The sequence below is a fragment of the Tamandua tetradactyla genome, chromosome 11 (genome assembly GCF_023851605.1).
Source record: "Tamandua tetradactyla isolate mTamTet1 chromosome 11, mTamTet1.pri, whole genome shotgun sequence".
Lineage (NCBI taxonomy): Eukaryota > Metazoa > Chordata > Mammalia > Pilosa > Myrmecophagidae > Tamandua > Tamandua tetradactyla.
Genome location: NC_135337.1, coordinates 62,443,430 through 62,460,479, shown reverse-complemented (window position 1 = coordinate 62,460,479; position 17,050 = coordinate 62,443,430). Strand labels below are relative to the sequence as shown.

At 45.7% G+C, this 17,050-nt stretch overlaps 1 protein-coding gene across 5 annotated transcripts in view; it reads left to right on the top strand.

Annotated features, from left to right (window-relative positions):
• PGM1 (phosphoglucomutase 1) overlaps positions 1 to 9,622 on the top strand; it is a 66,863-nt gene extending 57,241 nt beyond the window's left edge. For all 5 annotated transcript variants that reach the window (XM_077120731.1, XM_077120728.1, XM_077120729.1 and 2 more), the window contains exons 10-11: positions 6,095 to 6,229; positions 8,959 to 9,622. In XM_077120731.1, the coding sequence (XP_076976846.1) occupies positions 6,095 to 6,229; positions 8,959 to 9,048 (225 nt within the window). In that variant the 3' untranslated portion in view covers positions 9,049 to 9,622. The remainder of the gene's footprint in view (positions 1 to 6,094; positions 6,230 to 8,958) is intronic.
• Positions 9,623 to 17,050: the final 7,428 nt, after the last annotated feature.

Here is a 17,050-nt window from a genome sequence, read left to right as displayed (position 1 = left end):
AGCTAAAAGGAGCATCAGACACACGGTTTTCACATTCACAGAGGAAGAGAGGCTTATTTTGTCCAAAACCTAAATTTCCTGTAGTGCATGATCCAACTCAGCCTGTCTGGATAGATCAGCCCAAACACATGAAGCCCAGAATGGGAATGAGGGTTTGTAATTCTGTAGAGCTTAAGGTAATACCTGGGTATATCACAGACATGTTGGGAAGTTAATTAAAAAGCGTTGGCACAGTCCCTTGAGGAATGGGAGAAAAGTTATGGAATGGTTAACCTTTACCACCAGGGAAACCCCTGAAACTGCCTCAAATATTAGGGACTCCCAAATCAATACACACGCCCTTGATCTTGAGGCTTGCTTTTATGAAGCTTATTTCTGTAACAGAGAACCTAAGCCAACCTATACATATGCCTAAGAGTTACTTCCAGAGGACCTCTTTTGTTGCTCAGACGTGGCCTCTCTCTAAGCTCAACTCTGCAATTAAAATCATTACCCTCCCCCTTACATGGGACATGACATCCAGGGGTGAAAGTCTCCCTGGCAACATGGGACTTAACTCCCAGGGATGAGCCCGGCCCTGGCACCATGGGATTGACGATGCCTTCCTAACCCAAAGGGGGAAAACAAATGTAACAAAATAGGGTTTCAATGACTAAGAGAGTTCGAATAGAGTCGTGAGACTATTCTGAGGCTACTTTTATGCAAGCTTTAGTTAGGTATTGTTAATTATCACTGTTTGCCAAACCCCAACCAAAACCATTCCTGTTAACTCTAAAGAACACCTAGGGCTCTTATCTGAAATTCTTCAAAAATCTCCCACATTAAGATTACTTTCCAGAAGCCTTCAACCTCCAGATGGGATCCTAGGCCACATAACATCCTGAAACCCAGAGGGAACAGCCTCTCCAAAAATTAGTTCCAACCCCTATCCCATATTACCAACACCCCTTTCCAGCATGAAAAAATTAAAATGGACGTAGCCTAAATACCTCTCAAGATTGGGGGAAGGATCTAAGGAGAAGGAAGAGTTATAACCAAGAAGATAGGATTTAACAAATGAGTACGATTGCTGAATCATTTTATTGATATTTCTTTTAGTCTCCAGTGTCTTGTAGCAGCTAGAAGGAAGAACCTAAAATTGTGGAACAGTAACCCATACCAAACTCTGAAATCTTTTCTATAACTACTTGTTACAATGTAGCTTGAAATTTATTGATTTTTTGTATGTATGTTATATTTCATAATTTAAACAGTTTAAAAGTGAAAAAGAAGTCCCAGCATCTAAGAAAGGTGCATAATGACCTGTTGAGAAGTTTGACCATCCCTGGAGATTGATGGATTTGCTAGGAGCTCCCTTGTTGTATACGAGGTACACAGGGCTGCAGGCTCTTTCAGTTCTTTCTCCTGGTTGCTCACGAACACTCAGGCACCAAGGTCTTCTCACCTCTGGTTCTATCATCTGCTCTTGTCACAGAAAGGAGGCATTTTTGGCAATTTAGAAACAGTGGCAATAAAGAGATGGGGATAAAGATTCCATTACAGCTTTCTGGTTATTTTTCCCAATAGATACAAGTTTGGCTTTTCTCCAGGCTACCAAAGGTTCTTTGGCATTGGGGCAGCAGGATTTATTTAAAGTCTCTCTCTAGGGAGCAGTTAGTGGACAGGTAGGTGGGGCATAGCATCCTTCAGCGCCTGGGAGTTCCCCTTCCCCAAATTTCTAGCAAAGTGACTTCTCTTCCTTATGCCTTGATCCAGTGTGGATGATTGAAAGTTATGTTTTAGATGGAAAAAGAGAGACTTGGGGTGCGAGGTGTAGAAAAGGGAGGGTGGGGCTGAGAAGATAGCAGAGAAGAGCAGATGCTTTTATAATAAAACCTTCAGAGAGAGAAAGGAAGTTCAGGAAAGTAAACCCAAACTCTGCACTGCATTGAGCATCTGTTAGGAGGTGGGGAGGGAAGCGGGAGGGAGCTGAGGTGTGCGTGGCATGGGGAAAGGGCCTGAGCCATGGGGCTGCTCTCTGCACTCTACCAGCAGAAAGCAGCAGCTCCACCTTACGTAATCAGAAAATCTGATCATTTAAATGGAAGACCAGGCAGGAGGAAAAAAAAATGTCCCTAACTAGATATATCATCTGCAATAAAGTGAATATAATTTAGAAGCTTCAAGTTGAAGCTGTAGGGTAAGAGGAGCAGCCCGGGTAAGTTGATAGCAAGAAATGGCAAGTTGGAGTCAGCACCATCCTGTCCATGGTGGCTAACTCCCAGATGCATTCTGTAGCTCAACTGCTGTCTTCACTGTTATTTTTAGTGAGTATGAATGTCATGACAAGGTGCTGTTAATATAGCACTCTGAATCATTTATCAGTTTTTATCTTGAGCTCTTTAACCTGAAATTCATAAAGGGTTTTTCAGGAACCTGATGGACCTTTTCTGTGGGAGGGATTTCTGCATTTCTAGAACAATACTGCTCATCTTTGACAGCCTCAGCTCTGGGGTTTAGGGAGCCTCTGTGGGCTGATAGAAACGGGTTTTTAGAAAATTAGAGTAGAAGAAAGAAAGAGTCCTGAAACTAATGTCAGATAACTAGATTCTTCTGGATTCCTTGTGTACCAGTTGTGTGACTTTGGGCAAGTCTTTTTTTTTACTAAGCTTCCCTTTCCTCATTGACAAGGTAAAAATCACACTTGTCCTTTCTAACTCATACATTGTGAGACTCAGACGAAGCAAAACTGAATGTAGAAATTCTTTGGGATCTGCAAAGCATTAAGTGAATGTCAAGATTGTTCCTTCAACTCTTGAGCCTTCCAGAGCTAGAATTCCATCTAAATATACCTCTGTTTTGAGCACGGGTCTGTGATAAATAAGGCCTGCCCTCAAATACTGAACATGTGGTGATTTCCTTTCTGACCTGGCCCTGACTTACAACCTCAGAGCCCCCTTTCCACACACCCCACTCTGACTCTGAACTTCTCACATTTTGGACATGAGGTGTCCTTGAACTAGTTTTGCACTCTCTCACCTCCTAACTTGTAAGCACGCTCTTCCTTCCATCCATGTTTGAATAAGTTCTCCATGATAACATTTTTAAATATTGAGTTTTAAAAAAAATTGAGGTACAATTCACATAATGTCAGACGCACTGCGTGAGCCAGGACAGTGGTGTTTAGTGCACTCACAGTGCTATGTCACCATCGCCACTATCTGATCCCAGAGCGTTTTCAACACTCCAGAAAGAAACGTTGTACCCACTCAGCATCATTCCCCGTTAGTCCCTGCCCCAGCCTTTGGCAATCTCTAATCTGTTTTCTGTCTCTATGGATGGGCCTATTCTGGACATTTCATATAAATGGAATCAGACAATATGTGGCCTTTTGGGTCTGGCTTCTTTCGCTCAGCAAAATGTTTTCAAGGTTCTCGTCCATGATACTTGGACATCTTGGCTTGGACACCTCTTTCTCCAGGGAACTGTCCCTGACCCCCAGGCCTGGGGCAGTTTTCCTCCTTTGTGTTTGCGTAGTGCTCGGAGCTGACCCTGGGCCAAGCAGTTCTCACGGGAACAGGTGATAGCCTCGTTTTTTGTCAATCTCTCTACTGGACTGTGAGCAGTTCAGGGGCCAGGTGTCCTGTCCCTCAGTGGAGTCCCACGCAGAGTCTGCTACACCAGAGACACCCCTGAATACTGGCTGGTGAAAGGAGGGTGAGCGGGCAGGTCGTCTGCAGGATCTGGGGTTACAGACTTAGAGGCAGAGAATGTTCTTAACTGAAAGGTCTTCACAATGAAATGCCTTTTTATTTAGTTTTTCATCATCAAGAGGCACCGAACTACAGACTTTGATATCATCTGGATGTGTGATCTCATCCATGCTTCTCATTTTAAAGATTTACGGACGAGATTAACTGACTCACCCAGCTAATTCCTGGTGTGGTTTGCTGATAAAGAGCAGCAAACACTGGATGGGGTTTGCTGATAAAGAGCAGACGAGGAGTTAGTGTCTGTCCTTCTGATCAGTTTAGGCATGATGCAAAGTCCTTATTTATATGGGAGAATTTACAGACTCATGAAGCAACTGTCTTGCCCAGACTCCTTATCTCAGGCTGGAGAATTTCACCCAAGAGCTCCCAGCCCTTTCCCCTGAAGTGAGGATGGCAGTGAGGACAAGAGCTGCTGTGACAGGGTGACAGGGCAGCAGAGCGAAGGGCTGGGCATGACCCTGCACCCCGGGCGCCCTGCTCTGCATCCCAGGCTTCGGCCAGAGAGTGACCACCACGTCACTGTCAGAACAGCCTGTCTCTGCCATTTGGGACATAGGATTGTCTGTTCTCTTCTTGCAGCTCTCTTTCAGGGCCATTACTTTTTTTTTTAAGAGAAGTTGTAGATTTATGGAAAAATCATGCAAAAAATAGAGAGTTCCCATATCTCCCCGACCCCCTTGCACACAGTTTTTTCTATTATTTACATTTTGCATTAGCGTGAAACCTTTGTTACAGTTGATTAAACGTTAATATTATACTTATGTTATTAACTATAGACCACAGTCTACATTAGGCTTTAGTATCTGTTGAATCATTCTATGGATTTTTAAAAAATTTTAATTCTAGTAATATATGTACAACCTAAAGTTTCCCCTTTTAACCACATTGAAATATGGAATTGAGTGGTGTTAATTATCTCCACAATGTTGTGCTACCATCACAGCCATCTATTACCAACACTGTTCCTCATTCCAAACTGAAACTGCACCAGTGAAACAATAACTCTCCATGCTCTGCCCCCACCCCATCCCCTGGTGACCTGTATTATAGTTTCTGACTCCACGAATTTGCATATTCTTATGATTTCATATCACTGACCTCATACAATATTTGGGTTGTTGTGTCTGGCTTATTTCACTCAGCATGTGCCTGCAAGGTTCATCCATGTTGTCACATGTATCAGAACTTCACTCCTTTTTACAGTTGAGTAATATTCCATTGTGTGTATATACCACATTTGTTTATCCATTCATCAGTTGATGGACCTTAGGCTGCTGCTTCCATCTTTTGGCAGTTGTAAATAATGCTGCTGTGAACACTGGTGTGTAAATATCTGTTTGAGTCTCTGCTTTCAGTTCTTTGAGGTATATACCTAGAAGTGGGATTGCCAGATTGTTCAATAATTCTATATTCCTTGAGGAACCATCAAACTGTCTTTCACAGAGGCTGCACCATTTTACATTCCCACACGCAATAAATGAGTGTTGCTATTTCTCTGCATCTTCTCCAGTACTTGTAATTTTCTGTGTTTTTAATAGTAACCATTCTAGGGGGTGTGAAATGATATCTCATTCTGATTTTGACTTGCATTTCCCTGATGGTTAATGATGTTGAGCATCTTTTCATATGCTTTTGGCTATTTGTATATCTTCTTGGGATAAATGTCCATTCAAGTCTCTTGCCCATTTTTAGATTGGGTTGTTTGTCTCTTTGTTGTTAAGTTGAAGGATTTCTTTATATATTCTGATATTAAGCTCTTATTGGATATGTGGTTTCCAAATATTTTCTCCCCATGAGTATGTTGTAATAAGGAGTTCTAATGCATTTCTCAGTGTTTGAACAAGGTGCTCTTCCTCTTGTCTGCCCGAAACCTCCTCTGCTCTGGTTTCAGATCTTCTGTCTCTCACGTCTTGAGCAGGAAGGTACAGACCGGCCTCCTGTGTTACCACCTTACTTACCCCCTGACCCAGGGGTCAAATGTCTGCTTCTAGCAGCTTTACTTATTTATTGAGCTTCAAACTGAAATGGTTAGTCCACACATTTCAAGGCAGCAGGGAGGGAAGGGAGAGCTTCGCGTCATCAGATATGGCCGTGTCAGGCGCCCCCGCTCCCTGGTACCACTTCTCCCGCAGTAGCTCAGCCTGCACTGTGTGGGCGCAGTGAGAGGTTGACAGAAGGCAGGTTCATCAGGCCCGGTTGCTACCATTTATCAAGTACCCAACCCTCTGATGGATCAAGTGTTTGGATGAAATTTGGTCTCCAAATGGGCTCCTCATAATTTGCCAACCTTCTCTCTCATCTCCAGTACTTGGGGTAAATAAATCTCTGCTTATCTTTTCCAGGGCTTGCGGCTCCTTTTTACAGATGGTTCCCGTGTCATCTTCCGCCTGAGTGGCACTGGGAGTGCAGGGGCAACCATCCGACTGTACATCGACAGCTACGAGAAGGATGTCACCAAGATCTACCAGGACCCCCAGGTAATGCCCACCTGTGCTTTGATCGGCCCCCCCGAAACATGCACTATAACCCTGTCCTCACCTGATCCAGCAGGGTACAGCAGTGCCCTGGGGCTCCCATAACAAAGTTCTACAAGCTGGGTGTCTGACAACAGCAGATATCAAGTCCTTTGCAGTTTTGAAGGCTACAACTTCAAAATCCAGGTGGCAGGATCCTTCCTTCCCGCTTCCAGCTCCTGTAGGCGCAGGGGTCCTGGGCTAGGGCAGCATCGCTCCAGTCTCTGCCTCCATCTTCACATGCCGTCTTCCCTCCTCTGTGTCTCTGTGTCCAGATCTCCTCCCCCTTCTTGTACAGGCAGCAGTCATTGGATTTAGGAACCACCCCAATCAACAGTGACCTCATCTTAACTAATTATGTCTGCAAAGATGCTATTTCCAAATCAGGTGCTAGGTGGACATGAATCTGGGGGGCAACTGCTCAGCCTGATACCCACAGGACCAGCTGGGCACACTTCCCCCATGCTTCTTTCAGTACGTCATAACCAGAGGAATAGCTAACAATTGTCTGAGTGTTTACTATTTACCAAGTTCTGTTTTAAGCCCACTAGGTAACTTTTCAAATTTAATTCTCAAATGAGATAGACTCTATTATTATTATTCCCACTCAGATAAGGAAACTGAGACACAGAAAGCTTAAGTGACAGCCAAGAGGTTTGCACACCTGGTAAATGGCAAATTCAGTATAACTGGTGTCCCATTTGCTGCTTTGTTCGTTGTGATCACTGCCCTGGCACAGCACACGGAGTCTAGATTTGGTGGTAGTGGAAAGACAGTTTCGTGGTCAAACGAGACATCTCTGCACTGAAAAGCCTGGTAGTTTGGGTTCCCCTGCCTGACCCTGGGAACTTGGAATGCAGCCACCAAAATAGGGATGCAAAGGAGGGAGTGACACGCGGGGGAGTTTCCCAAAATGTTGTTTTCCTCACAACTCTTATTTTGATAGATCATCCCATCTGGAGTTCCACAGCCAAAAAAAACGAAGGGTAGGAAGCATTGTGTGTTAGGTTCGCCCTTTCTTGGCGATTTATGATGCACACTGCAGCTAGAAGGCTTTGAGAAGGTTTGCACTGAAGACACCTGTTTAAATAGCATTTGCGAAGCTAATTTTTCCACAAAGCCTTTTTTTCCCCCCCATCTAACCCCTAATTAAAATCCCCCTAAAACTCATTTGGAAATCCCTGGCATATAGTGGTTTTGAGTATAAGTTTTGGAGTTAGAGAGATCTTGGCTTAAATTCTTTTCCTTCTACTTAATAGTTATGTGTCCCTCGGTAAGTTATTTCAATTTTCTGAGTTTTGGTTTCCACAGAGTTGTTGTACAGATTTAAGGAGATTGTGGTTGTAAAATGGTAAACACTGTGTCTGGCACATAAAATTAGCTTTTGAGAAAAGGATAGCTCTTATAGTGATGGTTTTTCTAACAGTAAGGGGGAGGTGAGAGAGTGTTTCATCTTCACAGTGTTTCCAGTGGCCAGCCTCCAGCTTCAGTCAGCGCTAGATCCCTGTTGTGTTGTAGACATTCTTAAAACTTAAACGAAAGGCAGTGGGGTCTGTATTGGAGACCCACACAGTCATAGAGCAAGAGGAAGGAGGGAGGAAGGAAGCTGTGTTTTACTTTTTATCCTCAAGGTAAATTCCTGGCACATGGGTAGATACAAAGAATGAATGAAAGATAGGTTTTTTGCCAACCACAGTCCTCTGAGTGGAGGGGAAGGTGGGAGGCATTGGAGGGTGCAGGCACCCCCCGTGTCCAGGTGTGCCCCCTTTCCTGCCCCAGAGCTGCTGGACCACACACAGCCTCAGCACTTTGTTGGGACCATACAAGCCCCATAGGGAGGTGTGAGAGGTGAGGTGGGCACGTGGAGCTGGTTCCCCTTTCATTCAGGTGTAGACTGGTGGAGACGTAGATGAAGGAAAGCAGCAGTGGGCACTTGCTCCCGGCTCTGGCTTTGCCCCTAAGTCACTGGGTCGAATCACCTTCCTTTTTTTTTTTTGCATGAGCAGGTACTGGGAATGGAACCCGGGTCTCCGGCATGGCAGGCGAGAACTCTGCCTGCTGAGCCATCATGGCCCGCCCATCTGTAAAATGGGAAATTTCTTCATCTGTAAAATGGGAAGTTAGATAAGTGATTTCCATTTTTTTATTTTAAAAGGTGATTTAAGCAGCAGACAAAAATTTATTTAAGCAGCAGAGTCTCTCCCCCATTTTCTAAAGTGAGAAATAGATGCGAGTATTACGTTTTGAGAAGATCTCTTTTCCATTTGTGGGAAACAAGTTGGAGGATGAAAAAGTGGCGGTGAAGGTGCCATTACTCCAGGCAAGAGAGAGAGCACTGGTCTAGTGAAAGTTGTAGCGCTGGGGCGGAGAGAAGTGGGTGATGTTGAAAGATATTTGGAAGGTAAATGCCATGTAAGCTGGCTGATGTAGGGGGGTTGTGGGAGAGGAAGGTGTCACTAATGACTTTTTAATTGTCCACTTGCTTTATAGGATAGACTGTAGTGCTGGTTAACTGAACTAGGAATTGGGGGAGGAGTGAGTTTGGTTTAGCACTTGTAGAGTTTGAGGAGCCTTTGAGACACAAGAGTAGGCAGTGGATTTAGAGCTCAGAGACTGGGTCAGAGCTGGCACGATGTATGGGTCTGTGTTTAGAGAAAGTGATGAGAAAGTTCTTCTCTTTGTGTCTCCCTCAGGTCATGTTGGCCCCCCTTATCTCCATTGCCTTGAAGGTGTCCCAGCTCCAGGAGAGGACAGGGCGCACTGCACCCACCGTTATCACCTAAGAAGACAGGCCAGATACGGTACGTCCCTCCACCCAGGACCTGTCTACATCACTGATGGGAGAGCACAGACAGAAACAAAGTGTATATTCACCCTGGCTGTTTTGGATCAAGTTTCTCCACCACCCGGTTATTGATAAGTGGTGCATTTTCAAGGCACTGACTGTTGAGATGCCCTTGGGAGCCATGTGGGAATGAGGATCCAGGGCTTGTACTTTTGTCGAATCCTTTTCATGCCTGCTGTAGTGTGAGTTTTGTCTCTTAAGCACCAGGTACTGTTTACAGTACAGTGTGAGATGGAGGTTGAACATCATGTAGCAAAGCCATTTTTCAATCTTACGACATACCAGTGAAACTACAGTGTAAGTCCCTTTCTCCCTGGTGGCTCTCACCCCCCTTGCCCCGCCTTTCCTCATTTACTGTTTACATGTAATTCAGCAATTCAATTTCTGGTGCCTTCTCTCCAATCAGTTCCTTCCTTCCTCAGAGTAGGACGTACAAATCTCTGCCTTGTTTTGCGACATTGTCCCATTTCCACAGGTATTTTGGGATATTAAAGCAAAATAAGTTGCTATTTCTTGATGTCTTTTTTTTTTCTTAACTAAAAAATTCATTTTTGATTTCAGAAAGAAAATTTTGATTTTTTTTTTTTTTTTTTGAGGGGATGGAAGATACCGGATTTTATTTTGATATCTTGGCCAGAAAACAATCTCCATATTAGAAAAATCCTTAGACTCAAGAACTGTAATCTCAAATATGAGCAGGGCCAACTGAGCCCTGGATCCTTCCAAGGTAGATACGTTAACCTTAACGTGGTTGACTTGAATGGGGGAAAGGAGGATGATTTTCAGGAGATTTTAAATAGCAAAGCACTGCCACCATGGGCCATACACAGCTGAGACGTCGAGATGCCTGTTGAGGGGTCAGAAGCAGAACTCTCCAAATCCAAGGATTACTGGGATTTGGCTGGAAATCCTGGGGCCACTGGCTTCTTACTCATCTTTGAAAATTTATATTTCAGTCCATGAATATAATAGTTAAAAGCATAGACTTGGGAACCAACAGATCCACGTTTGAATCCCGCTCGAGACCTTGGGTGACCCTTGCACGTCATTTTCCTCATCTATAAAATAACAATAGTTCCAACTTTGTAGGGTTGTTGGAAACGTTAATTGATTGACGTGTGAGAAGCAGTGGTCACAGCACCTGGTTCACAGTAGGTTGTCAAATAAGCATAAACGAGAATTATGTTTACAGTATTATATCTAGATTTTACAGCACTGCTCCTAAAATAAAGTTAGGAAAAATGAAAACTGTAACACTGATAATGTTTGTAATGCAGTTAATAGTTTATAGTTTGCCAGGCGCTCCCACAAAGTCACCTTGTCCAGGCTCCTCCGGGGGGACGCCCAGTTCTGCACCCTGCTCCATGCTGGAGTCCTTCTTTGGGGTGAGATTTCCAGTGTTTCCATTTCACAAGGGAATCCAGCCCAGCAAGTAGAACTGAGCTTTGATGATGAAGATGGTCATGTTGAGTGAGTACTCGCTGAAGGTTAGCCCTGTGCCAGCCTCTATTAAGTGCTTTCTGTAAATTCTTTAAATGCTCCCCGCAACTCTATGAGGTAGGTGCTCTGTTTCTTCCCACTTTACAGGTGAGGTCCAGTTACCTGGCCACGTCCCTCCCAGTGGAGAGTGGGCCACGACCCAGGTAGTCCCGCTGCAACCCTGCTCATCCTGCCACTGCCTTTTGCTGCCTCTTCTGCTGTCTCCTTCGAACAGGAGGAAAAAGCTGTGCAAATGCTCCTCCCGTACTTACTTATTAAAGGATGGCACCATGTGCCTTCCGGTGCCAGAGACTTAGCTTTGGCGTTTTTGTTCTCCCCACAGATCTTGATGTATGGGTGCATTGGTTGGCCCAGAAATATGTATTGGCCCGCATTAATGTGAGCATGTATGGGGAGGAAAAGGTAGGTAATGCATAGTTACTGCCCTTCAGATTTTCATAAGATTAGCTGGGGGGAACTGAGTCCAGCACAAATAGAAGACGGTATAGGATGAATGTCTGACAAATTGCATAGACAATTCCTGCTATCAGAATTCATGTTTTCTAAGCACCAATTCTGTTTCACATATTGGACTAGATGCTTTCCAATAACCCTCCAAACCAGACATTATTATTCTCATTTTAGAGTTGAGGCATCTGCTGCTTCACTTGGAGCCTAAGCAGTTTGCCCCAGGTCCCACAGCTGCTGTGTGGTGGAACTGGAATTCTAACCCTGAAACTCCTTCACCTCCTGTGACCCTTTGCTGCTTCCCCATCTATTGAATCAGCTGTGGACACTCCCAGGTCGGTGGCCCCTGGAATGGCTCCGAAATCTCCTCACCCCTGATCACGTTTCCGCTTTCCCCAACTCTACTTGGCTACAGCCTTAGGAGTTAAAAGTTCAGGGGACGGCGAGGGAGGAAGCTGGGGGTATGGAGCAGCTGGAGTGGGGGCTGCGGAAGGGCCACCTCCTCCCATGTGCTGTCCAGAGAGACCAGCAGACAGAGCCCTGGGAGGCTGGCCAGCCCACGCGGCCAAGCTTCCCACCTCGCGGGACCGAGGCGCTCCGGAAGCCAGCCTGTTCTCTCTGGGGTGCGGTGAGGTTTACAGTGAGAAAACTGGGTTGGAACTCTTGGGGGCCCAACTCTGCAACTTCACTTTTCCCTCTTTCTCTTGCCGTTCAGCCCTCCTTCAGAGCAGCAGTTTCCTGCTCAGGGCTGTTCTGCAGACCCAGGAGAGAACATGGTCAGGCCTTGTGGGTGGATGGTGGGGTGGGGGGAAAGCCTCCCTCGTGGAGGAGAAAAACAATAGCCGAGCTCGCTGCAGTGCTGGGGAGCCTCATTTCCGCAGCCTCCAAGGCCAGGCTTTGGGGGTTTGCCTCTTCTACCCAGAGATCATCCACGACACTTTCTGCTGCATTTCTAGTTGACTCGTTAGACAGGAGCTGGCTTTGTGTTGTGTTTTCCTCCAGAAAGCATACTGCCGTGTGTAAGAGGCATGGCCCACGTGCTTTGTGCGGTTTGCATCAGCGGTAACGGGGCTGGTGGGGGCTGTCGTGGGCGGTGACTGACAGCGCTGGCCGCCTCATGGCTTTCTAGCCGTTGTCCTTGCCCCCACATTAGTTGGGGGCCTCTGCAGAAACAGAACCAGCAACAGAGATCAGTAAATAACGAGATTTATAAAAATGTGTCTGTGGGAATGCGAGAGTCCCAAACCCATAGGGCAACCTGTGAAGCTGGCAACTCTGATGAAGGGTCTCAACAAATTCTACAGCACAGCCTTCCTGACTGAAGAAGTGAAAATTCTCTCTTCCTTAAAAGCCTCCAGCTGATTGGATTATCTCGTCTGCGAGAGATGCACGGTTAGTTGATGGCAGATGTAATCAGCCACAGCTGCAGTCAACTGACCTGACTTAATACACCAGTCTTTTGGTTTATCAACCAGCCACAAAATGTCCTTCTGATAATGTTTAGGCCGGTGCTTGCCTGGCCAGACAACTGGGCACCATCACCTGGCCAAGTTGACACATGAACCTGACCATCACAGTCCACCCCTTGTCAACTTAGCAGCTATATACACCACCCTAAACCATGCTTAATTTCTAATGGAACACAATAACAGACGTATGTTCCACTTAAGTGTACTCAATTCCTGTGCACCACCAGAAACACACATTTCTCCAGAATAGGGTTCAAGTCCTTAGGTAGCATTTATTCTTAAACTTAATATCCTATAACTTAAATACTATAACATGAACAATACAACTTATGTCACATGATAAGTAAACAAGATATTTACTTTATGTACAAATACAAAGATACTCAAAACAAAACATGGAGGTACTGTTCATACCGTCACACGCCCTCTGATCTGTTCTCTGCTTCACGGTCTAAGCATTCTTTCTGAAATGCTAAAGGCTAAGTGACTTTGCATAGCCTGCAAGGCCACTTACCCCACCAGCTCATCCTTTTCTACTTTCTTCCTAACATTTGATGCTTCAGTCACATGCAACCACTTGCAGTTCCCTGTGGGGTGGGGAGGAGGGTGAAAATGCCCTCTTGCTTCTGAGCCTTCATAATGCTATTCTCTCTGCCTGCAGGCACCTTTCCACTGCCCTACCCTCCACCATATGCACCCAACTTCTACTTATTCTGCAAGGTCTCAACGTAAACACGATTTCCTCCAAGGAGCTTTTTCTGAGCCTTCTATGTCTGGTTTGGGAGCTTTTTCAAATGTTTCTATAGCACTGTGTCCCTCACTGTGGCACTTAGCACATGATATGTTAATCCTTATTTACTTTCCATTTTTCCTACTGCCTGGAAACTTCTAGAAGGCAGGGACTGCCCTTTTCTCCATTGTGTACCTAGCATCCAGCCTTGTGCTTGGCACATAGTAAAATCTCAATAAATATTGCTGGAATGAGTGAATTAAATCTACTAGTTGCCTGGCAGAGTGTTTCATTATGCTGTGAAGTATGGTTTTCCTAGTTTTACAGATGACAAGTAACTTCACTAACTTTCACCGCTTGTAACTGGCTAACCAGGATCTCTCTCATAAAGCTTTCGTGCCAGAAGGTGAGAAAGCCCCCAGGAGAGAGAATTGAGGTGGACACTGACAGCAGGTGGAGCTGTGTATCATGGTCACTCTGATTAAAAGTTATTTAATATTTAAGAGTCATTGTTGTCCCATTGATGCAGAAATTCATTAGGGGTGGCAGTGGGTAAGGGCCCCACACAATGAGCCTGCAGACAGAAAGGGATTATTTTTCTCAAGGAGTAGAACCTGCAAAGCCAGGCCCCCGTCCTGAAGCCCCCTCTGAGCAGGTGAGGGAAGTTATGGGGAGGTGAAGCAGACACCCTGACCCTGGTCTCCTACTGGACAAGGCATATAGTGTCTTCTTCTGGAAACCCAAGAAGCCCTTCCCCATCCCTATTGCCAGGGCACGACACATTCTCACAACTTAGCATGTCATCATACAAAGGACGTGAGGTCACATGAGCCATTGGTTTCTGACTCATTTTTATACATGATAGGAAGACTGTCATTATCCAAGAATATGGTCATTTGAGGGTTTATACGACCTGTGCAAAGTCCCCCAATTGTGATGAAGGAGAAAGCAGATCTACCACCTAAACTGTTGTAGGGGCTGGGATGTGTGTGTGCGGGTGTGTGCGTGCGTGCGTGTGGGTGTGTGCAGGTGTGTTTAACCGTTGCTGTATAAAAAGCACCCTGAATTATGCTCGCAGGTTCTTTGGATCAGGAAATCAATAAAGGCACATTGGTGACAGCTGGTCTCTGCTCCACACTGTCTGCTGCCTCCGCCCCACCCCCCAGCCCCCCATCCCCACTTCCGGAGAAGACTGGAATAGCTGGGAATGACTCAGATGGCTGGGAGCTGGGGTCATGTGGAGGCTTCTGCTCTCACAAGTCTGAGATGACTGAAATGCTGGGTTCATCGGGGACTGTCGATGCTGTGTCTACACGTGAACTTTCCATGTAGTTTGGGTTTCTCACTGCATGATGCTGGCTTCCAAGAGAGCTTCCCAAGAGCAAGTGTTCTGGGAGACTCAGGTGGAAGCTGTATAGTCTTTTCTAACTTAGCCTCAGAAGTCATGCAGCATCACTTCTGCTACTTCCAGTTGGTTATATACAACCCAATTGGGTCAGTTCAGACCTAAGGAAAGAATCCCACCCCCCAGTAAACATACCATTCTGGACCATGTAGGCATAGGAATGAATTTAATTCTGAAATTATTTTTGGAAGAAACTAATATTTGCCAGTATACCTAGGCATGGACAAGTGCTATCAGCTCACATGCCCATGCCGTGACAGACATAAGTAATCAATTGCAGCACTATTTCTACTAAGCCCAGAGAGGGTGCCAGTAACTGTAATACAGTTTCTTGGATAGGAAATATGAATCAATTGATGTGAATGAAAACTATTTGCCATTTCTGAGGAATATTTCTACTTCCTTACTTGAAAAAAAATGCTTAACTGACATTTGTTAGTATTAAAGCCTATTTAAGTATAGGTCAGTCTGCAAATTGATGGAAAATATATGCCTGATATGGACAATATTAGTAGGTTACTGATCAATGAAATAAATCACAACTGATTTCAGAAATAGCACAATACATATTAATGATCATTTTACTGATTTTTAAAAATGCAGAAGTGAGTTAATGGTTGACTTCACTATTTTAAGATCACGACTCCAGCTTGTTTTCCATACTTCGGCTTTTTCCACCTGCCACTTTGCAGGCGAGGAGAGTTACCCAGCCTCACCTTTGGTAGTCCCACATATCTGACATCAGTCTCACATATCTGATGATTCCTAAAGCTTGCAGCATACTTTTCAAAGCGCTTCAGCATGCATTCTGAGGACAGTTCAGCCTTGAGAACTGTGCTGAAATAGGTAGATTTGCAGTAAATGTGACACTGAGCAATCAAATAATTTGCCTCAAGTCATATGTGACTAATAATGAATATTTGTATTGATTACCTTTTAGGTACCAGATATCATTTAATCACGTTACATACTGTGCTGGTTTGAAATGATGTATGTACCCTAGAAAAGCCATGTTTTAATCCTAATTCCATTTTGTAAAGGCAGTGTTTTTTCTAATACCTATTCAGTTTGAAACTGTAATTAGATCATCTCCTTGGAGATGTGATTTAATCAAGAGTGGTAGTTAAGCTGGATTAAGTGGAGGCGTGTCTCAACCCATTTGGGTGGGTCTTGATTAGTTTACTGGAATCCTATAAAGAGGAAACATTTTGGAGAATGGGAGAGATTTAGAGCAGAGCAGAATGACATAGCTACGAGAAGCAGAGTCCACCAGCCAGCAATCTTTGAAGATGAAGAAGGAAAATGCCTCCTGGGGAGCTTCATAAAACAGGAAGCCAGGAGAAGAAGCTAGCAGATGATGCCGTGTCTGCCATGTGCCCTTCCAGATGAGAGAGGAACCCTGACTGTGTTCGCCATGTGCCTTCTCAGCTGAGAGAGAAACCCTGAACTTCATTGGCCTTTCCTCTCTCAGGAAAGCGAGCTGACCCTGCCTCCTGGCTGCAGGGTGCGGGGAGCCGCCACCCAACTCCCTTGGCATTTTCTGGCCCACTCGGGGCCTTTCTCTCCTCACAAAGCCTGCTATATTGGATCTGTTATTCCAGGTCAGATAGTGATTTCATTTCCTTCTCAGAGCTCAATGCCAACATTCCGTGCTGCCAGCCTCGCCGCCTCAGGCTGCAGTGTGAGAAAGGATTTGGGGTCCTGGAACACAGCTGAGAGACCACGCTGCCCGCTCAGGGGGTGCAGGGGGGCAGCGGCCTCCCGGGGGCGGGAGCCCAGGTCCCACCAGCCACGCCACCTCCACGCCTCTGCAATGAAGAAGGCCCACCCCAGGCTGCCCCTCCTCCCTCTCACGTCCCCCCTGTCCCCTCTGATCACATCCAGCTTGCAGGGCCGGGGTAGACTGAAAGGGGCGTCACCCACATGGGGCCAACCAGCATGGAGGATGCCAAGGCCAGGCTGGGCCTGAGCAACAGAGGAGCTGCTGCTGCTGGGGCAACCTCGGGCGCCATAACTAAAGAGACCCCAGGCCAGGCTGAGGGAGGCAGAGTTTCTAAGCCAGAGGAATGATGCAGGTGGAGCCACGGGAGATTCAGTGCGGGCTACATACAGGAAGAGGAATCGTGGACAGAAACCAGGAGCCTCAGACCAGGTTGGGAAGAGATCGGGAATGCTCAGGTGGCCACAAGGAGAAGAAATGGGCTGAAAACGTCAGCCTGGGGCAGAGTGATTCTTGGTATGGAGACCGGGAATAATGCCAATAGAAGTGGGGGTGGGGCTGTGTTTATGGTGTGGCCGGAGGTAGGTTGACCGTTTGAAGGGGGCAAGGAGGTCTGGGCCTTCCTAACTGACTGCGCCCCCGTTTCTCCGTCCTTCCTGCGTCCAGATC